This window comes from Tarenaya hassleriana, unplaced genomic scaffold (genome assembly GCF_000463585.1).
Source record: "Tarenaya hassleriana unplaced genomic scaffold, ASM46358v1 Cleome5, whole genome shotgun sequence".
Lineage (NCBI taxonomy): Eukaryota > Viridiplantae > Streptophyta > Magnoliopsida > Brassicales > Cleomaceae > Tarenaya > Tarenaya hassleriana.
Genome location: NW_010967707.1, coordinates 3842416 through 3864097, shown reverse-complemented (window position 1 = coordinate 3864097; position 21682 = coordinate 3842416). Strand labels below are relative to the sequence as shown.

At 35.0% G+C, this 21682-nt stretch overlaps 4 protein-coding genes across 8 annotated transcripts; 1 reads left to right on the top strand and 3 right to left on the bottom strand.

The window, feature by feature from the left end:
- Window positions 1-4008: 4008 nt before the first annotated feature.
- LOC104826771 (actin-1-like) lies at window positions 4009-6772 on the top strand. Its single transcript, XM_010559646.2, has 5 exons — window positions 4009-4139; window positions 4806-4874; window positions 5021-5414; window positions 5737-6350; window positions 6452-6772. Exons 2-5 carry the CDS (start codon window positions 4815-4817, stop codon window positions 6515-6517), a joined length of 1134 nt encoding a protein of 377 aa, XP_010557948.1. The 5' UTR covers window positions 4009-4139; window positions 4806-4814; the 3' UTR covers window positions 6518-6772.
- A 536-nt stretch (window positions 6773-7308) lies between these two features.
- LOC104826770 (delta(12)-fatty-acid desaturase-like) lies at window positions 7309-10678 on the bottom strand. The gene is made up of 2 exons (XM_010559645.1): window positions 10501-10678; window positions 7309-8726 (listed from the first exon to the last, which is right to left on the bottom strand). Exon 2 carries the CDS (start codon window positions 8720-8722, stop codon window positions 7571-7573), a length of 1152 nt encoding a protein of 383 aa, XP_010557947.1. The 5' UTR covers window positions 8723-8726; window positions 10501-10678; the 3' UTR covers window positions 7309-7570.
- Window positions 10679-15539: 4861 nt separating this feature from the next.
- Window positions 15540-16402, bottom strand: LOC104826769 (11 kDa late embryogenesis abundant protein-like). Its single transcript, XM_010559644.1, has 2 exons — window positions 16215-16402; window positions 15540-16088 (listed from the first exon to the last, which is right to left on the bottom strand). The coding sequence occupies exons 1-2, from the start codon at window positions 16299-16301 to the stop codon at window positions 15735-15737; spliced, it is 441 nt and encodes a 146-aa protein (XP_010557946.1). The 5' UTR covers window positions 16302-16402; the 3' UTR covers window positions 15540-15734.
- A 161-nt stretch (window positions 16403-16563) lies between these two features.
- LOC104826768 (zinc finger CCCH domain-containing protein 36-like) lies at window positions 16564-19463 on the bottom strand. 5 transcript variants are annotated; one of them, XM_010559640.2, is made up of 4 exons: window positions 19242-19463; window positions 18634-18694; window positions 17383-18015; window positions 16564-16657 (listed from the first exon to the last, which is right to left on the bottom strand). In XM_010559640.2, the coding sequence occupies exons 1-3, from the start codon at window positions 19315-19317 to the stop codon at window positions 17418-17420; spliced, it is 735 nt and encodes a 244-aa protein (XP_010557942.1). In that variant the 5' UTR covers window positions 19318-19463; the 3' UTR covers window positions 16564-16657; window positions 17383-17417. The 5 variants fall into 5 exon arrangements, with proteins under 5 accessions (XP_010557942.1, XP_010557944.1, XP_010557945.1 ...); XM_010559642.2 differs by lacking the exon at window positions 16564-16657 and adding an exon at window positions 16713-16731; XM_010559643.2 differs by lacking the exon at window positions 16564-16657 and adding an exon at window positions 16894-17081.
- Between the last annotated feature and the right edge of the window lie 2219 nt (window positions 19464-21682).

Below are 21682 nucleotides of genomic sequence, written 5' to 3'. Positions count from 1 at the left end.
ATCTTATTTTTCTTAACTTTGACCAAACTGTTACAAGCGCAAAGTGTGTCATTGCCATGATGACGGTCCAAGCGAAACTGATTCATGGCCTTCTTACCAAACATCATGAGTACAGTCTCTATTATAAGTTTAGGGTTTTTTTTTTTTTTTACAATTATTATCAAATGTCCATTTTTTTTTTGGTGTCAACTTGCATTCGAAAAAGTTATAGATATCGGAGAATTATAGTTTTCTATGTTTTTAATGATTAATAAAAGAAAATTCATAATTTCTTTATTATTTTGTTTTAAAATAGATCCAAATTATATGGTTATCAAATTCGGATTTGAATTCAAATTTACAAATCAAATATTCTATGGGTTTTTTAAAAATTTACTATACATAATAATAATTTTTTCTTAAAATAATTTATATTATATTTTTGTTAGAGAATATATTTTCTTGTTAAAATGATTTATATTTTCGTTTCTAATGGTATTATGATAATTTTCTAATTTGGAATAATTTATATTTATGATAGCGTGACACGTGGAGGAGGGTGGGAGAGTGGACCCACGCGCGTGGGGAGAAGGATGTGTCGAGGGGGAAGAAGGTTGTCAATGCTTTGGGGATCATTGCAATAATTGAATTCCATTTTACTCTCTCTCTTCGGATTTTGACCTCCAATCTTTCTCTCTCTTTATTACTTTTCTTTTTTGTAATTTATATTCTCTGTAACCCACTTTTCTCTGATCTTTATTTTTATTTATCTAATATAAACTATAAAAATTATATAATAGTCATCTTTATACACAAATATTTTTCGTTTGTTGAAAGAAAATGATAATGATATTTTCATTTACAAGGTTCAAACTAAAAAAATTATATAAAATTTAGATACGATAAAAAATTAAAAACGAAAATGAGTTCGGATAGATAAACTCATATATATATATATATAAAGAACTAAATTTTTTAAACTTTTTAAAAGTTTGATTGAATTTTATAATATTTATTATATATACGTGTTTAAAACGTTAATTTACCAATAAATATAAAAAATCAGAAAAATTTAAAATTTATTTTTTAGTTAATTAAAACTAACCAAAAAAATCTTTAGCTAGAAAGGTAACATATTTATTTTGGTAAATTTATAAAACTTGAAAACAATAATAAAATCACTACAATTTTTAGAAATGACTAGGCTATCAATTTTGATTGTCTAGAATAAAATTTAAACCATTACAAAAAAAAAAAATAATTCTTCAATATTAATTGTTTAAAGAAATAACTAAAATAACTTTTTATAAGATAAAACCTTAAAATGCGAACAATATATATGGTTTATTTTTTATATATATTTTCATAAATTATTTGAATCAAAATATTACTAAATAAGTAATTTTATTAAAAATTTGGATCTAATGTATCTAAATATTTATAGAATATGATGAAAATTATTTATTTTAATCTGTTTTATATATTATAATATTTATCCAATATATTGAAGATGGCTGGCCTATAATTTTATGATGCTTTTTAAAAATGTAATATCAAATTCAACTCACGTATTTTGGGTACAATATCACAATATTTGGACATGTATATCAAAGTTTTCTTTAAAAAAAAAACATTCTAAAAGTTTGAATTGCAATTACAAGAAAGCAATTGCACGTGAGGGGAGGGAGATAGTCACGTGAGCGGAGCGTGAGAGAGTAATCATGGGAATTAATTTGTCAGAGTCAACAGCCAATTAAGCAAGTGGGCTCCACTTTTGTCCCTCTCTCAAGCAGACAAACTTCACTCCGACAATCATTTGTACATTGGATCTTCTTCTTTAATTTGTTCCTTTTCTTATAATGTAAGCTTAATTTCATTCTCTATTGTCGCCGTTCCTCCTTTGTTCAAACATTTTTGCTATTATTGTTAAATCGTGATTAAGATTCTTTATCAAATTATTAGGAATTTCGCACAAAAACATTCATGAATTTAATTCATCCATCTTTTTAATCCATGAAAAGATACATTTATAATAAAAAAAGGTGCATATATAATCAAGGTTTATATACTTAATTATCACAAAATTAACATTAATATTTTTCTAAATAAAAAATAAAACCTGCTAATTTGGTATTTTTAATATAGTTGAAAATATTTTTTCATCATTATAGTCAAATTCTTCCTATTTTTCGAAATGTTTAATATCATTTCATAGACATAAAAATTTGTCTATATATTTTTACTTAATTATTTTACTAGTCTAAAATCGCAAAAGTATCCGATGTTTTAAAAAGGATGAATGTAGAAGCAGTGTGATAGCATCCACTCGAGTATCTCTCATGGTAATTATAACAGCAATTATGACGATTGCTATTGTTATTAAATTATTATTGTTATATCGACGATAATAATGGTAACAACAACAATATCCAATAATTAACGAGTTAATACTACAAGCTAACGGGCGAATTTTGCATGGTCCCTATGTTAGGAAATTCATAATTAGATGTGATTGGATTTTGCTTGGTTGCCTCTTCCCTCTTTTGTCGTTTTTCATTTTTTTTAATAGATTTTTCGTATTTAAAAATTTTGCTTTCCAAGTTATTTTTGAATATATATATATATATATATATATAAAAGATTATGGTTGAAGTAAGGGATGGCAGAAATAGTGATTTCTATTTTATGTGTTTTTCCTGTTCAATTTATTTAAATCAATAAATTATTCCCTAATCTTCAAACCATGGTATTTCTTTTAAAGGAAATCGCAATCGCAGTCGCTGCGTCTGCGTTTCCAATAGCGTCTCCAGCCAACGCATCAATTGCTGTTAAAATTAAAGCAATCTAATTCTTAATTACGTATACGAAATTATTATGTAACCATTTAACAGAAAACATTCATATGATAATTTTGGTCTGCCGGTAAAATAAAGATTTATTTTTCGCAACGACCATAATGGCTGATTTGACATCGGACAGTTATTTATTTTGGATTTGATTGAAAAACTCAATAAATAAATAATTAGTCAATGATAAAATCTTCCGTTTGAGCCCACCATATTAAAAGCTGATTTACCATGTTAATTATTATCCTCTTTCTTAATTTATTTTGATTTTGCTTTAGAATGTAAGTAAGAGTTGAAAAAAATACTGTAAATCTCAAAACTATCAATGTATATTTAAAATTAACTACTCCCTCCGTTTCAGATTAATTGTAGTTTTAGGATTTTTCACATTTTTTAAGAAAAGAGAAAAAAGACACATGTAACCTTATTTAATGATAAAAATAATGTTATCACTAATAATTTATTAGAATTTGGGAGGGATAAAATTGGAAACTATTGTAAAAAACTATCTTGGAAATGTAGAATGACAAATATTTTGAAACATGGAAAATAAACTAAAACTACAAATATTTTGAAACGGAGGGAGTATATTTTATAATATTAGTATTTGAGACGTTTCAAACTAAGCATTTTATTTTTTTTTAAATTAGTAAATAAAATATTATATAGTATATCATTTTAATATAAATGAGTTATATAAAGAGAGAATATATATTTTTAAAGTAAAATAAAAATATGGTTTTGTGTAAAATTAAAATCTAATGGATTTTTGTAATAAATTTAAAATAGCAGGTATTTTTTAATAAGTTATCTAATTAAATTTTTTTTTTGGTTTCAAAATTACAGTCGACTTATCTTTATAATAAATTTTCAATAACAAAATTTTCCGAATAAATTACTTGATGGTTTTTTCGGTTAGTCTGATAATTTTACCTCTCACCAATATTGTCCGGCCCACGATTTAAGGCCTTTCAAGCCCGAACTAAATTTCCAACTGCGTAAGGTCAATTTCGTCTTTCCAAGTCTAAGAGGGGGACAGTTTCGTGAATTGAACATCAGAGCCAGCTGTTTCCACCATTAACGTGACTCGTCGTGGGGTCCAGGGATCAGAGATTCAGCATGGACGGCTGAGATCTTCCCAAAAATCGAATATGGCATCCTTCTCTTCTTGAGTTCCATCTCCGAGGTTCAGATTCTGTTCATTTGCTCTCCACACATTATTTTCTTCGTTCTTTTTTTTTTTCTCCCGTCCCTTCCGAATTCACTCGTAATCGGAGAGGTATCGGAGATTCCCACGAATTCCAGGAAAAAAAGGTGATTTCTTTTTTCTTTCAATCTATCGCCATTTCTTCTCCAGAGTGTGTGCTTCCCCGAGATCGGTCGTTGTTAGATGTTCTTTCTGCGGATTTGAATTGAATCAGTTTGCCTCGGTCTCGTTGATTCAATGAATTTTTCTGTCCTTTTTGTTTGAATTGATATTTTGTCGTGGATAATGTCGTTCTGTTTCGATCCGGTCCTCGTTCGAAACGTTCTGGTATCATTTCTTCTCAGATCTTTAGGTTTCATGCGTTCAGATTTGCATCTTCGTTGCAATGGTTGTTCAAGAGTGCTGTAGATGTTCGCCTTACATTGTTAGATCTATTGTGAGACTTGAATTTGTTTTGAAATTTGATCTCCTCCATTTTTGGTTCCAAAGTGAAAGTCGAATCAGGAACATAAATGCAGTGCATTCATTGGGATTTGAGGATTGATTGATCTGTTCGTCGATAAAATTGTAAGATGAGGGTTGAAACTGTTCATGTTCTTGTTTCTTTGTCTGTAAAATGCTGTTGTCTGTGAATGATCTTCGAACAATGCAAGTAAATTTATTGTCGAAATTGATTCTTTATTGCTGGGTTGTCATTTATGCTGTTTTTTGGGTACTGCAATTTGGTTTCTGAAAATTTTCCTACTTAAATAATATGTCGAAACTTATTGCAGGGATAGAAAATGGCAGAAGCCGAGGACATTCAGCCCCTTGTCTGCGACAATGGAACCGGAATGGTCAAGGTAATATATTCATATTTGTTTACCATGCGGACACCGACTAGTGGGAGCTTTTATCATTGATACGAATGCTGCCACGTTTTTCTCTTCCCCGGTTGTTTATGACTGCGATAAGTAAGAATCCTTGTAACATTATGTCCGGATTTTAGGCTGGATTCGCTGGAGATGATGCCCCGAGAGCTGTTTTCCCCAGCATTGTTGGTCGTCCTCGCCACACTGGTGTGATGGTTGGTATGGGCCAAAAAGATGCATATGTCGGTGACGAGGCTCAGTCAAAGAGAGGTATCTTGACATTGAAATACCCGATTGAGCACGGTATCGTTAGCAACTGGGACGACATGGAGAAGATTTGGCATCACACTTTCTACAATGAGCTTCGTGTTGCGCCAGAAGAACATCCTGTTCTTCTCACCGAGGCTCCTCTCAACCCGAAAGCTAACCGTGAGAAAATGACCCAAATTATGTTCGAGACCTTCAACACTCCCGCTATGTACGTCGCTATTCAGGCTGTCCTTTCCCTCTATGCCAGTGGCCGTACAACTGGTAAGCATCTGTGACAATCTAAGCCTTGGCTATGCATATTAAGCTTGAAATTGGATCTTACACTTACACATATAGGTTTAACTAATGGAGAAGCTGATTCGCTGAACATTTAACGGGACTTGCCCATCTCTCTGCCATACTTTAGATTGAGCAGAAACATTACCAAACTTTTGCTGTAATCATTTTGAAGAGAAGCAGATGGTTACTGTTGTCATGTCTGAAAAGAAACTTTTGTTCATTTATGTTGGCCTTACATAAGTTCATGAACTAGGAGTGAAGTTGATTACAATGTTCATGTTGGTCTCTTGTATTGTTTTTCCAGGTATTGTCTTGGACTCTGGAGATGGTGTGAGTCACACTGTTCCCATCTATGAAGGATATGCACTTCCGCATGCCATTCTCCGTCTGGACTTAGCAGGTCGTGACCTCACTGATTACCTCATGAAGATCTTGACCGAGCGTGGTTACTCTTTCACCACCACGGCCGAGCGTGAAATCGTAAGGGACATGAAAGAGAAACTCGCTTACATAGCTCTCGACTACGAGCAAGAAATGGAGACATCAAAGACGGGCTCAGCAGTCGAGAAGAGCTATGAGCTACCTGACGGGCAGGTCATCACGATTGGTGCCGAGAGATTCCGATGCCCAGAAGTCCTCTTCCAACCGTCCTTCATCGGAATGGAAGCAGCCGGTATTCACGAGACAACATACAACTCCATCATGAAATGTGACGTCGATATCAGGAAGGATCTATACGGGAACATTGTCCTAAGCGGTGGTACCACCATGTTCCCGGGTATCGCTGACAGGATGAGCAAGGAAATCACTGCTTTGGCTCCCAGCAGCATGAAGATTAAGGTCGTTGCCCCGCCCGAGAGGAAGTACAGTGTCTGGATCGGTGGATCCATTCTCGCATCCCTCAGCACATTCCAACAGGTAACCGTGTTTTTCTACTCGATCTTCGGTTGAATCTGTTGCCCTTCTCGTTGTTTCGGGTTTTAGGGTCTTAAACGATATATGCGTATTGTGAACCGTAGATGTGGATAGCGAAGGCTGAGTACGACGAATCAGGACCGTCCATCGTCCACAGGAAATGCTTCTAGACAAAATTGGCAAAAGGTATTGTGAAAGAGAGATGTACCTAAAAAGAAAAGAATGCATTTTTTTTTTCTTCTTGTTCGTTCTGTTTCTTCGGTTTCCATATTGTGCCCTTTGCTTTTGGTGTTTTCCGCTGTTTATGTGTAAGCCAATGGACAGAGGAATCGCTTGTTTTGTTTTAATTTTTCTCCCCTCAAATCAAAACAATGAAAATGGAACCTAGAGTTGTGCTATCTTTATGGATTTGGCTTTTTTTTTTATATTTTTTATAATCGTATAAGAGATTATTATTTATCATTAAATCCACTTTTAAACTCTTGTCATTTACCAAGTTTGAATATACTAAAGTTGTTGTCTTTGCATATTTTCACCATTCCAAAGTTTTTCCAATGGCATTTTTGTTCAATTTCGTGGATTAGGTGAAGACGAGGGCGAAAAATATTAATCCGAGAGCCTAATCATTGGAAGTTTATAAAATCATTGATCATTTTGTGTAAATATTGTTAAATCTAAGTAGTATTTTTTGTAATTTTCAATCAGTCTTGGGTCCTATTTGTTCAGTTTGAATTCCCATCATCATTGCGTTGCCCATGCACCAGCAGAAGCTTGACGGCCGCTGTGATATGATATCTACGTGTATCTTTTATATGTGCATCGTCTCTGGGTCGGTTAAACCGTACCATGCATAATATATTATATAGTTTTATATCTATTAGCATTTTTTTTTTGCGACAAATGTACGGGGTAATTAATCATATCACAAATTTGTAAGATTTTGTGAGCATATAATATCATATATTATAATGTTTAAAGTTTCAATCGTAAAGCTTGAAACTTTTTTCCATTACACAACAACACCCACAAGTCACATTCCAACGACAGCAACGACGACGCCAAACACTACCGACGAGAAGACACATTTTTAGCTAAGTCCGAAAAAAAAGAAGAAAAAGATTATTCCAAACTGCTTAAATGTTTCTCGGACACAAACTAAGGAGAAGGAACAAGATACCACTCTCTGTTTCTTCTGTTACTTCACTTCCACCGTGACCTGTCCTTCATAGCTTATTGTTGTACCAGAAAACACCCTTCTTCTCGCCACTCTCATCGGGCTCAACGTAAATGCACTCCTTCGCCTCTCTCCACATCGCCTTATAGACCGGCATCCCGTCGAACTGGTAATACTCCCCGAGAATCGGCTTTATCGCCTTTGTAGCTTCCATCGCGTGATAATGCGGCATCGTCGAGAAGAGATGGTGAGCCACGTGAGTGTCCGTAATGTTATGGAAGACCTTGTTCAAGATCCCGTAATCCCGGTCCACTGTGGCTAGAGCCCCTCTGAACCAGTCCCACTCGGACGAGTCATAGTGAGGCAAGGCCGGGTGAGTGTGCTGAAGGTAAGTGATCAGGACGAGGAACCCGTTAACCACGAGGAGAGGAACTCCGTAATAGCAGAGCATCCACGCCAACCCCTTTGCGGCCGAGATGCGGTAAAGGGCATAGCAAACGGCGAGGATCCCGGCATCTGAGACGTAAATCTGGAGGCGTTCTCGGTCGGAGTAGATCGGGCCGTTAGGGTCGAAATGGCACGCGAATCGTTCGTACGGTCTGCCCGAGACGTTGAACATCAGGTAGAGAGGCCATCCGAGGACGAGCTGGATGGTAAGGGTCATGACACGGCCAAGAGGGTTGTTTAGGTACTTGGAATACCATCTGATGGCGGATTTCTGCTTGGGGACAAACACCTCGTCCTTGTCAAGGGAACCCGTGTTGGAGTGGTGACGACGGTGACTGTATTTCCAGGAGAAGTACGGAACGAGGAGGAGGGAATGGAAGATGAGGCCAACCGTATCGTCGAGCCACTGGTAATCGCTGAAAGCGTGGTGGCCACACTCGTGGGCTATGACCCAGACACCGGTCATTACACAGCCCTGACAGGCCCAGTAGAGCGGCCAGGCTAGATACGAGAGAGGTTGAGGGAGGAGAGAGAAGTAGTTGGTGGCAATGTAATAGAAGCAATAGATTATGATGAGGTCGGTGATAAGGTAGGAGAAAGAGCGAGGGATAGAGCGCTTGAAACAGTGAGGGGGGATGGCTTTCTTGAGATCTCCAAGAGAGAAGGGCGGTTTTGCGCATGGAACCCGTTTCAGGGCATTGGATTCCGACTTCTTGGAGGAAGGAGGAACTTGCATTCTACCACCAGCACCCATCTTTCTGCAAACCGGAAGAGAAAGTTTCTAAGTAATAAACATCAGAACCGAACAGGGAATGAATGCACAACAACAACAACGAGTATTAATAGGACAGAATCTCCACGACCTTGCACTCTCATACATTATACATTATTGTAACTTGTAAGCACAATTCATGAAATAAAAACATACCCAAAAACATAGATCTGAGACATGAAAGTTCAAGGATACGCATGCAAAGCCTTAGAAAGGGCATTGAAAACACGGTAAACAACGAGTAAACCCGACTACTGGCTCAACTTCTCATTCAGAATAAAGAAAGCTAAGACAAAGTAGCAGCCTTGAAGGAGAAAACCCAACGAAAAGGTTTGACAAAACACAAGAGAAAGCATGAATGAATCAATGGTTGCAGTTCACTAGACGGTGGTCCCTGCACCCAAAGGCGAAACCGAACTAGATAAACCAACCAACAGGCAGAGTTACATTCGATACCAAGAAAAATAACCTCAAGGGATGACAATGGCAAATACGATGATAAGTCAAGACCACAATTGTTTTATGTCAAGTGGTGGTCAATTTTGGCAAACTTTAACTCTACAGATCTACAGGAACCATCACAATCACGAATTCATTACACTGCTCAACAGCAAGTGGGCAACGTTAAGAAAAGCAAAATACTAAACAACTTTAAAAAATTATATTAAAAAGTAAAAAAAGCTAACCTTGTCTGCCTATTTTCCACGATTCTTTTCGTTTTTTTTTTGGCTTTTATTTTCAACAACCCTTTTGCCTCCAGATTCATGTACCGGATTCAGATTAGCCTTATAAACCTTATTTAAATATATCTATGAATTCTATAGGAACGATTACCGAAAGGGTATTAATTTCTTGATGATTACGATGACAAGTTAAGACGGGTCATTGAAATTTAGGCATTTGTCACCACAAGTACCAAAGCAATCAAGTACGAAACTCGCAGATCTACAGAATAATTAATTAAAACAACGATTAAATATCGGACTATTTTTAGAAAACGAAATCCAATTTGAGTGCATGGAAATGAAAAGGGGGTTTGGTGCATTTAGGCTTGGAATCAGTCAAAGCTACGCCAAATTCAGCGCCACCGACATGAGAATTCAACAATAAGAGTAAGTTTCTTCCTTTAAAAAACTGCAATAGATGGTTAATTAATGTTTCAATATCATGCTCAGATCTGAAAGGTTGCCGCAAAAGAGAACCATAAATTATATAAAAAGAGATGTTGGTGTGTTTTGTTGAATTTATATATTCAAAGAAAATAAATAAATATAATTATTTTAATAAGGAAAAGGTACCCAAACAAAATATCTTCGAGGTAATGAATTCTGAAAATTTCCCCAACTTCGAGAGAACGCAAATCTCATGTGATTTCCAAGAATCAGTCAGGTTTTTGGGACCCTAAAACGAATCTTACATTTGTTTTTAAAATCTCCCGATCGGTTTTGATTTTATGAAATTAAAAATCTCCAGATGTTAACGAAATGGGATCGTCAGAGGCTGCATCGACATTGCATAAGATTTCTCCACCAGAAACACAATGGCGAAGATCAAAGACTAGATCGAGAAACACAGAACATAAATAGTGACAGATCCATGAACAACAGATGCGGAATCTATTCGACATCAGAATGCGGCATACAAAAAACAGGACGGGAGGCGAAATACGGAATGGAAAATAAACAAGCACAAAAAACAACCAGAAAATCCAAACAAACACAGAGATTGAGACAGAGAAATGGAAGAGCATGATTACGGACCTTGAGCTTGAGGAAGAGAGACGGAATGAGGAAGACGACGATGAGCCCTTCGACAGCTCCGCCGAAGAATCTCTCAATCCAAGAGAATCTGATTCTCTCTCTCCCACTCTCTCTCTCTCTCTCTCTCTCTCTCTCTCTCTCTCTCCCCCAATATCTATCTCTCTCAACTTTGATGGTCGGCCCGTAATTCGAAAGGCGGGATCGAGGGCGCGTATATAATGACACATAAGATTCTCTCTCTCCCTCTCTCTCTCTCTCTCTCTCTCTCTCTCTCTCTCTCTCTCCCCCAATATCTATCTCTCTCAACTTTGATGGTCGGCCCGTAATTCGAAAGGCGGGATCGAGGGCGCGTATATAATGACACATAAGAGCTTCTCTCTCTTCCAATTTGGCCCCACATTTTTCGCTCCATTCCTTTTTTCCCTTTTCTTTTTTTTTTTACATTTTTTCCCATCACATAAATTCTCCAATTTTTGTTTGAATTTCGTCCTTTTTTTTAATTCATAAAACCCAATTAGGTTCGATTTTTTCTCGGTACGAGAAATTAATTTAGTTCTATTCTTAATATAAATTTTCAATTTTCAACTTTAAACGTTTTGATTTTGTTATAATTACTTGTATTTGGTTTTTTGGTTTTGATGAGCCTGAAATTAAATTATATTTTTGTTGTTAAAACCCATGTACTATAAATGAGACAGATATTTTTTTAAAACCGGTTTCCAATATTTTTAAAAATATTACCGAAACCGAACGCCTTTCTCAACCTCTTTTCCATTTAAAGAGATTTTTTTCCGCTTTTGATAATTTAGAGTGTGTGTTTATAATTCTTTATTAAAAAATAATATACTCTAGATATTATCTTTTTTCTTCTCTCTCTCTCTCTCACACACACACACACATATATATTATATTAATATATATATAAAAAAATATCTTGAAGGTGCTTTCGGCCTGTAAGTCTAAAACTCTGAAATGAGTCACGTGAACTGCAAGGGGTGAGAGGTGGAGGTTCGCGTGGATTTTTATGAATTTAATAGCTCTATTAGTAACCACTAACCACAATTAAACAACAATTAAAATTTAATTAATTAGTTTTGGTTTGTCCTTTTCTCCAAAGCCCATGCGTGTGGTGGCTACAACGTCTTCATGGCCACCGGTTCAAATTAGACCACCAAAATAATACGTGATTATATATATATATATATATATATATATTAATGTAATTTTTTATATACCCATTAATTATATATAATTTCTAAAAACTATATTACATGGGTTTAAAAGATATAAAAGGAAATGTTTTAAAAATAATCATTTTTAATCAAAGACGAAATCGAATAGAAACAAATTAAATCGAAAATATGATTAAAAGATACATAATTAACACCATAGACGACAAATACAAATACAAATACAAACAATAGCATTTAAGGAATTTGCTTGGAAAAAAACAACATTTGCATAATAAATAAAAACCTGTCTGCTTAAAAACCTGTCTGCTTAGTTTAGTCGTGTTTTTGTACGTTCTAATTTGGAGAACATAGATATATAGACAAAAATTTTAAAATTTCTATAATCGTATCTGAATATTCATAAAATTTTAATCATGAGATCGTCGTCGAAAAAATAAAAATTTACTCCTTCCGTTTCAAAATATTTGTAGTTTTAGGTTATTTTCTATATTTCAAAATATTTTTAGTTTTATATTTTCAAAATAATTTTTATAATAGTTTCTAATTTTATCCCTACCAAATTCTAATACATTATTAATGATGATATAGTTTTATTATCAAATAAGGGTATATATGACTTTTGATCTATTTTCTAAAAAAAATATATGAAATAATTTAAAACAACAAATATTTTGAAACGGACGGAATAAAATATAAAAAATGTAAATAAAAGGGTTGAGAGACAGATGAAGATGTTATATTGACGACAACGAGGTGGTGAGAGGGCAAACGGAGTCGAAGGGAAGGATGGAAGGCAACGGCGAGAACTACGAGGACCAGACAAGATTCGGGTATAGAAATACCAGAAACCCCATGTGTTCTACCCGATTTGATCATATATTCAATTTTGATTTTAGTTTTTTTATTGCATCAATATTTTTATTTTGTTATAAAAAATTTATTCTGAAATTCATTTGAATTGACTCGTGCATGTTTTTATTAAAGTTACTTATTCAAAAACGATAAAAAAATTTAATCAACTAAATTGAAATTCAAAATTAAAAATAAAATTGATTTAAATATAATTATATATTGATTTTATTGTAAGAAAATCGAAAACTTTTCATTATTGATATAATACAAGCAGGCGATTGATAAGAAAATTGTCCACGTTTACGTTTATATTTTTCATCATAAGAAACATGTCTCTCATCATTAAAATTTTTAAAAAAGCCTACTCATTCGGACCACATATTTTAATATTTTTGTGTCGTGTATTATTCTAAAACTATGAAATAATATTGTATAGTTTTGTTTTCAGCCAATATTTGAAGTCTTTTATTATATCAATCATACGATATAAACGTTATATTAATTTTAAAAATTAAGATAAATTAATAAAACAAACCTAAATCATGTAATGTTTATATATATATATTTTAAAAAAATATATTTTATCAACTATACATCAATACTTAGCATATTGATTAAATTTTTAATAGAAATATAATTAGAAATGATCGACTATTCGATGAATAATTTTATAGTGCATATAATTTAATTAAAACATTAAATTATTATAATACAATAGAAAACTGTAGACTTTTGTAATATAAATTAAAAGAATAAGTTTTCTCTGAAATGGAAAGACGGATCACACTCATCTTCCGCTCACGGATCAATCCGGTCTTATGTGATTAGACCGAATTTTCTTAATTTTTTGAACTTTTTTTTTTAAAAAAAAAACACTATAATTTTATATTTCTCTGTAAAATTTATGATTTAAACAGAACGTTGAAAAAAAATCTTTTATTTAAATCCCTGTAACATATTAATATGAGAGTTAATAACAAATTAATGTATTTATATGATATACTCTAATGCATATGTTATCCAGAAATCAAAACAAAACTTGGTCTTTGAAAGTTATTTTCTTATTAATAGAGAATAAGATAGTTACGTTTACGTATACGTAGAATTACATACACACGCAAATTAGATCTCTACACAAATAACTATATACAATGAATCTACAAAAAATATTATCACAATCTTAATATATATATATATATATATATATATATATATATTACGATTGCTTTTAATTTATAAGATTTATTTGTTTTCCATTATATATTTTTTATGGAACGAAAAAATTGGCCACATTTAATTTTAAGATAATGTGGCACATCTCGATACTAACAATAATAAAAATGGCATTGAATGAACCCATTCCTCCATTTTTTATATATGATTTAATGTGTTTAATCTCTCCATTTGTTTCACTTTAACATCTATATAGTAAATAGAGAAACATTATATAATATTCAACACACCATAAAATATGTTTATGATTATAATAATAATTTAATATTATACATAGTTTTTAAATTTGTGATTTAAACGGTGAAACAATAACCATAATATTTAATTCATAATTCTATAAGTATGGAGAATAATTGAATGTAAGAGTAGTTGAATTTTTTACTAACAATTATGAAATATATTTTTTTTTTAAAAAAGCAATATGCAAAAGTTCAAACACCTATATTGGTGAGATAGGAGAAGAAAAAAAAATGTATAATATAATATAAAGAGTTTTTGTCCACTTGTGTATCAACATACATAGACTTTTGAGGTTTTGACACTACGATTGATAACGAGGCTTCCAACAAAATTAAATTTCAATTTAATAAAACGTGTGGGAAAAATACATGATATATTATAGTGATACTGAAAGATACAGATGCATCCTTCAAAGTACATACGATTAAATTCAATGGGTTCCATTTTTTTTTATATAGACATAACCATTGTTTTTTGGTCAAATCCCAAAAAAAAAATACACGAATTTTGTTTTTTATGTGATTAAATTTAATGGGTCATACTTTTTGTATAGACATAACCATTTTTTTTAAGTGTTGTAGTACTTTCTTTAGGTATCTATCGGATTTCTATAAATGAGTACAGCATGTCAAGACCAAATAGGCAGACAAATCACGAATGATTTGGCACAATGCATTAGGGTCACACTGTCACCACCTAAACCCTAGACACCTAATCAAATCGGGGATTTGGAACGGAGAGAGAGAAAATTTCAAATCCATTAACGGTAAAAAGTAGAAGTCGATAACCAATGCCTTGACGCTTAAGCAAAAGCAAAAGCGTCGTTCATTACCCTAATGCAAAACAAAACCCTTACGTGTGTCTCACGGTAAGAGCGTTTTTGACGGCAGAATTCACACAAAACACATTATTTCGTGTGTCCGAAATTACGTAGCAAAGTCAACCTAAATCTTTCGATTTGCAAGATGTATCAACTTGTATATATATATATATATATATATATGTGTGTTTTTGGCCTTTTCATGTAACACACATGGGAACATGAACGAATTCAGGGAATCCCTCATCCTAATTGTTAGTGACAACTCTCCTCTACCAAGAGATTGTGGGTTTGAAATCCAAGTATGGAAACTCTCATTGAATCGGTCAGTTTTACGAGGCTGGTTTATCTGCTCTGCGTAGTTTGCCAACTACTGCGCAGAGTGATGGATTTTCTCAGGTCCGCGATGCTGTCATCATATCGTTCTCGTCCGGTCCATGGATTGAAAGACATTGCGTTGTTTAGTGTCTGATCCGAAGGGTGGTAGGATAAGAGTTTCCCAAAAAAAAAAAACATGAACGAATTCATTTAACCTTTTTTTTGTTGCCTTTGAACAATGTCGAAATGCGTCATGATATAGAACAAGATATTAAAATATATTCCACATTAAAGAAAAAGAAAATGGGCCTAGAGAAGAATGCCCATTTTTTCAATATACCAAAGGCAATATGTGCGGTATCGTAAACCCAGTACATTAACGCTATACATCAAGGAACGTTTTATTTCAATAAAAAAAAACTTTAGGTTATTACAGAAAAAACACGCAAAATCAGATCAAGTAAACCCCACAAACACATCATCCGAAAGAAAAAACGACCGGTCAAACCATAACAAAACCAAAACCAAAGACAACGTAAAAAAGTTTGTACTCATTTGAGATAAACAAAAACCACAACCTATCCACGGTAATCCCCACCGGTCGTGAACCCTGTGGTGCCACCACCTCCCGTACGAGCGGTCTGGCCGATGGTCCGACCGGTCCCCGCATCGGTTACGACCGTACCCTCGACCGCGGGCGAAATGCCGTGGCCAGGCAGGGCCCCGGTTCCGTGTCCGGTGGTGGAGCCCAGATGACCTGTTCCCTTAGTGGTGTAGCCCGGGCTCCCAAGGCCGGCGCCGGCTGCGTGCTTGGCGGCCGCGTTGTGCTCACGCGCCTCCCGTTTCTCGAGCTCGGCTTGGTTGATTCTGTCTTCTTTCTTCTGCGTCGCCATCTCTTTCTGAACTGGGTCTCTCGTCGTCATCTTCTCCGCCTGAGGAGCAAAGAAAGAAACACAGAGAAACAAGATTCAACTTCAAGAATGGCGAAACACGATCGAAGATAGAAAGAACAACACGAAACTGGAAGATGGTGGTGAGCAGCAAGGAGAGAGTGAAACCTTCTCCTCCAAAGTGGCTTTGGTCTTCTCCATGCCAGCTTTCGCAGAAGCTGCAATGTTCGAAGCCTTCTCCTTCATCGACTGCATTTTTTACGCTCTCTGTCTCTCTTCCTTCGTGATTCTGTCAGTTTGTGTCCGTTCGGTGGTCCAGAAGAATCTTCAGATTTTCGTTTATGTCCCTTCGGTGGAGGAACTTGCACAATAAATAGTCGTGGCGGAGGACTCCCGGGTTGTGCCACGTGGAACCCATAGCTCATTTTTGCAGGGTCGTCTCCCACGTCATTCACACGTGTCGTTCAACCAGAGGTAGATGGCTATAGAAGCTCTTTGCCTGACACGTGGAGGTCTGTGCGTTAAGACAAAAAGTGGAGATGTTACCAGAAGCTGACGCGTGTTGGGCTTCAGAGCAGTTTGACGCGTTCTCTTTGGCAGTTTCGCTTTTCCTGTTACGACACCGTTTTAGGCTAACTTTCTATGGCGTATCAAGTGACATGGCATGCTTTTTATGTCTGTATAACTGAAAATAAAAATAAAACTTAAATGTATCGAGCTTTACGAGGCCCAATGGGCCTAAAACACCCGTATATACTCTGCTTCGAAACTACAACTACCCATTTTGACCCAATTGCACAAAATTAATGTATAAATTTGTAAATTTATAAATCAAACATATTATTAATAAATATAAACAAAAATTTTATAATTATATCCAATATCACAAGACACGAAATCACAGTATCTACACCCAATTTACCAGTAATTATGATTTACAAACCCGAATTCAAATGAACCAAAATAGCCGAAATATGTGTTCAAATGGGTTATGGTAGGCATGTCTTTAATTTCCCTTTCTCTGTTTCTTGAAATCTTTAAACAGAAAAACAATAAAACCAGAAAACAGATTTCACAGCAGATCCCACAGACCAAACAAAATCCAAATCAAGTTTAAAACTTAAACATCGAATCTATGAGAGAAGAATACATTCTAAAGCTTGGTCTAAGCACACTACCCGCTACCACGGTTCAAACCAATCTGCACGAAACCAAAAAAAGGAACTCCCCACCAAAACTAACTACAACGACAACGGAGCTAACTTAGTTTCTCGAAACAAAGGCAAACAGACAGTGATATTAAGGCCAGAAAGAGAGTCAAAGGTTGGGGTAATACCGGCTTTTTCAGACAAGTGCTCCCAACACAACTTCCTAAGCAACTCCTGGTTTGCGCAGCTCGGCCTCTCCGTGTGCAAAGTGACATCTATCTCCAAAAGTACAGTTCCCTTTGGAGAATCTCTCGCATAGCTTTGTCTTGTAGTTGCTCCCCGGATGGGGTTTCCCTTCAGAACCTCCACCTCCACCTCCACCTCCACCAGAGGGTCTCCTGGCTGCGGAACCAACCCTCACTATGAGCTCTCTCACCATTGCACTTGCCTCGTTGATCTGCTCAAACGTTCCTTCCAGCTCGATGTTCTTCAGGTTCGGGTCTCTCTCGTGATCTTGGATCGATAGCTTTGCCCCTGTCTGTCGGCATATCTGTTTGGAATTGATCCCACCTTTCCCTATGATGGCACCTGCTAAAGAGGCGTCAACGCTTATTTTTGCAGTGGCAGAGGCCCCGAAGCTTGAAACAGGGCCTGGTCCTGGCTCTGTTCTCCCAGAATATCGGCCCGGGCCAGATCCCGGCATGTTTCTCGAGACTTGTGGGACTGGCGGACCGAGATTTGTCATCTGGGACACCACGTTGTACCCACCAGGAACATAGTGTAAGAAGTGGCAGTTCTCACCGAAAGGACATCCAGAAGTGCTGCGATAAAAGCATAAACCGTCAAGAGAGTAAAACAGATGACATCAACATGGGGCAAGAGAAACAAAAGTCAGAGACAAAAAGGCAAAAGGCATATCCATAGAGAAACGCAACAATGGTATGCTCGAAACCCGACACAACTTTCAGTGAAAGAAAAGAAGAATCACAATATCTTGGGCAACAATACATACTTCCCTGTGGATAGCACGAGGGAAATGCAGGAGGCCTTACTTACCTGTCTACCTTATTCCATAGTTTCATATGCAAATTTCTCATACCTTACCATCAAACAGAAGGGTATAACAGCTTTTCTCAATGGCTGTCACAGCTCAAAGAACATTCAGGTTTTGGTTGATTTCATGAGTTATAATCACCAGTTGAGTTCATCCGTTCGTTTCTCAAATTCTACTCCCAGATAGGCTTATCCATTCATAGTAGGAATCACGTTTGTTACATTGAATTGAATCTTTTTAACTCGTTTAGGATGGACGAGGTTACGTACCTGTATAACAACTAACCACTTCATTAGCAAAATTACACAATATCACTTGTTAATTCAGGATTGAGTTGAAGATAACAACAATTCGAATATCAATCCAATCAGGAAAGGATTATAACCTGAAAAATTTTGTGCATGGCTTCGATTTGCTTCCTAAACCAGTTGAATATGATTCCATCTCTGTTGCAAACATTAAGTGCTTTTTCTTAGTTAAAACTTTTCTGAGGTTCGATAACATAACCTTTGGACTCCAATTGAATGCCCTAAACCCTAGTTCCCGATTAGCCGAAGCTACTCCACTGAAAAACTAATAGGGTACTTAGACGTCTCTCGGATAAAGGGCAAAACTTTTTTCATGGTAAGTTCTCTGCGGAGCTAAGGAAGTGAACACTCCAAAATTCAAGCAACAACAGAAGAGAAAAGAGATAACAAAACAATATAATGGAAGGAACACAAAATGCTCTCTCCACAAGAAGCAGACAAACACAGCGTAAAATCCTAAGTATTTTTCCTGTAACCTAGCACGATTACAACCACAACTGTTGATCCCGGAAGAAAAGATCTCGCAACTGAACCCTAATCAGAGCCCATGAACGAAAAAGAACAAGAGAAAAAAACTCCAGACCCCAATCAGAGCCAACGAACCATGTCTATGGGCCAACAATTTTTCCAAAAAAAGGAAACAACAAATAGAAGTCGAAAAGCCGGAGAGTGCGAAAGAGCAAACCTTGCTTGGACCTCTTGAATCCGCCATTGGAGTTGTAGGCGCCAGCATCAGGCCGTCCTCTCTTGCGAGCATCCATCCCTAGTACAGATCCGATTCCAGATGATAGGGAAACCCTAGATACCGATTGAACAGAAGTAAATCGGAGAAGACGAGCGAAATCGCTGGAGAGAGAGAGAGGAAAACAAATAACCCTAACCGCAAAAGTTGTCTTTCCTTACCCAAAAAAAATATTTAGGGTTTTAATAATAACCCGAGTGGTTGGTTTCGCCTCGGTCGTGTTTTTTACCCAGATAAGTCACTTGGGTCGCATCAATTTCATCTGTACATCACCAAAAATATAACACATTTTTTTTCCCATGAAAAGACGAAATTAGCCTTAATGAATTACGATATTTATCCGTTCGAAAACAACTTCGTTATTACGACTTCATAATTAAGTCTAAATATAGTTACAATTGATTCTAAAAAAGGTGATAAAAAAATTATCTGTCTTATTTTAGTTGTATATCAGTTATATGTTAGTCATAATAAAGTCATAAAAAATAAAACGAAAAAAGTATTTCGGACTTTTTCAATCGAAAAGTGGGTTAAAATTGAAATTTTTTTTTTTTTTTTTCGTGGGGTACACTGAAATAGATGCGACTCAAGTGGTTATTTGGATGATTTTCCCGCCTCGGTAAATGCTGGGTGACGTCATTATTTATTTATTTTAGAAAGTATTTTCTTTGCAATGACAACATCAACCGACTTTGTTTCGGCCCAGTTTGATAACGGCCCATATCGATCTTTTCCGACCCATTTTATATTTATAAGCCCAACACCCGCGCACCGTATGTCATCTACATTTCTATATAACTTTTAAAATTAATAAAATAACTAACCTTTTAAAAACTATTAATTTTCAAATTGAGAATTTAATATTTTTATTTCCATTTTTAATATATTGATTAAAGATTATCCTTTCCATAAATAAGTTGAAACTAAATTTTATATGATATTATCTAAAAAAAATGGTTTTATATGGATAAAACAAGGCAAATAATTCATATAAATAAATTATATTATATTATTATAGTTAAAATGAAACTAATTTATAGGGAGTTCATCAGTCACGACGGTATGGAAACCTACAAAAAAAAAATAGGTACATGTCATGTGAGACGCTGACTAGAGAATCTTTCTATCACTTTCGACTTTTTCTATTTAACTACGACCGAATTTAATGACACAATTCAATTACAAATGAAATAATTTAATTACTTATTGTATAGTTAGAAGTGAAAACTCGAAAATAGTTCATGAGCACTCCATTCATATTTGAATAAAGAGACAAGACATATATAAATTAAGTATAATATTTATCTGCAATCACATTCGTCGTGAGAAATACGGCACTTAGTGTGTGTAATATATACACACACATATATAATATATATATATATATATGCATAGAGAGAGAGAGAGAGAGAGGATATTAGAAAAAAAAAAAAGAAAAGAAAAGAAAAGCAGAAGAACACAAGTTAAAGATCGCATGTCCCAATTTCTAGAATCATGAAACGACTTTTATCTCGTAGGGAGACAAAATTTCAAATATTAAATCCATTAATCCTAAAAGTTTTAATCGGAAGTTTTAAAATTTTATTATGAGATCCGAGTGTACTTTGGCAACTCAATCGAGAACCACGCAATCTCTACTAAATTCTCGGTAATCTATTACAAGCTAGAGATCTCCCAAAAGACCGTCAAGCCCTTACAAAGCTTCTTTTTCCAGCAGAGGGTTTCCATGTTCCTGAAAATCAAACTTTGCAGAAGAAATCTCGAGCCACATTCTCATCAAAATTCGTATTTGCAAAAACTAAAAAAAAAAAATTTCCACAAGAAAAAATACTCTAATTGTAATCGACGCGCATAAATAATGTAATCGACGTTTACATTATCATGTACTTTTTATAGGTTTTGGGGAAAAAAACCTGATTTTCGGGTATCAAAATTTCATACATCGGGTTCGGATTCATATCGAACGGATAACCCATCAATACGCTAAAACTATACAAATCCTCGCTATAACCCTTGCCTTTGCTCTCGGGTACATCTCATCGGCATGGTATTCACATATATCCGAATATTTAAAATATTCACGGATATCGAGCAGTCCGGATATCTGAAATTCACGATTTTTGAATTCAGATTCCGAACTCTAGAATTATGTGAATAAGAATACAATTTCAAGACAAGCAACTTCTCAAAACGTCATTTTCTTATCCATCTTATCTCTGCACACTTCCAACAAGATGACTACCAAATGGTGGTCTCACGAGAAACTCGTACAAAATTTTATCAAAGAAAATAACAAAAAAAAAAATGTTAGAAGATCCAAGATGTTTTAATTATCCAAAATGGAAGAAACAATACAACCTCGGGATAAGACAAAAATGAAAATA

What these genes read in the sequence shown, in the direction of transcription:
- LOC104826771 (XM_010559646.2), top strand. Translation starts at nt 4,815, where the DNA reads ATGGCAGAAGCCGAGGACATTCAGCCCCTTGTCTGCGACAATGGAACC. An exon ending in ATGGAACCGGAATGGTCAAG is followed by an intron (nt 4,875 to 5,020) that starts GTAATATATTCA and finishes TCCGGATTTTAG; the next exon opens with GCTGGATTCGCTGGAGATGA. An exon ending in TGCCAGTGGCCGTACAACTG is followed by an intron (nt 5,415 to 5,736) that starts GTAAGCATCTGT and finishes TTGTTTTTCCAG; the next exon opens with GTATTGTCTTGGACTCTGGA.
- LOC104826770 (XM_010559645.1), bottom strand. Translation starts at nt 8,722, where the DNA reads ATGGGTGCTGGTGGTAGAATGCAAGTTCCTCCTTCCTCCAAGAAGTCG.
- LOC104826769 (XM_010559644.1), bottom strand. Translation starts at nt 16,301, where the DNA reads ATGCAGTCGATGAAGGAGAAGGCTTCGAACATTGCAGCTTCTGCGAAA. An exon ending in AAGCCACTTTGGAGGAGAAG is followed by an intron (nt 16,089 to 16,214) that starts GTTTCACTCTCT and finishes TTTGCTCCTCAG; the next exon opens with GCGGAGAAGATGACGACGAG.
- LOC104826768 (XM_010559640.2), bottom strand. Translation starts at nt 19,317, where the DNA reads ATGGATGCTCGCAAGAGAGGACGGCCTGATGCTGGCGCCTACAACTCC. An exon ending in ATTCAAGAGGTCCAAGCAAG is followed by an intron (nt 18,695 to 19,241) that starts GTTTGCTCTTTC and finishes TGTTTGCAACAG; the next exon opens with AGATGGAATCATATTCAACT. An exon ending in CCATGCACAAAATTTTTCAG is followed by an intron (nt 18,016 to 18,633) that starts GTTATAATCCTT and finishes CTTTTATCGCAG; the next exon opens with CACTTCTGGATGTCCTTTCG.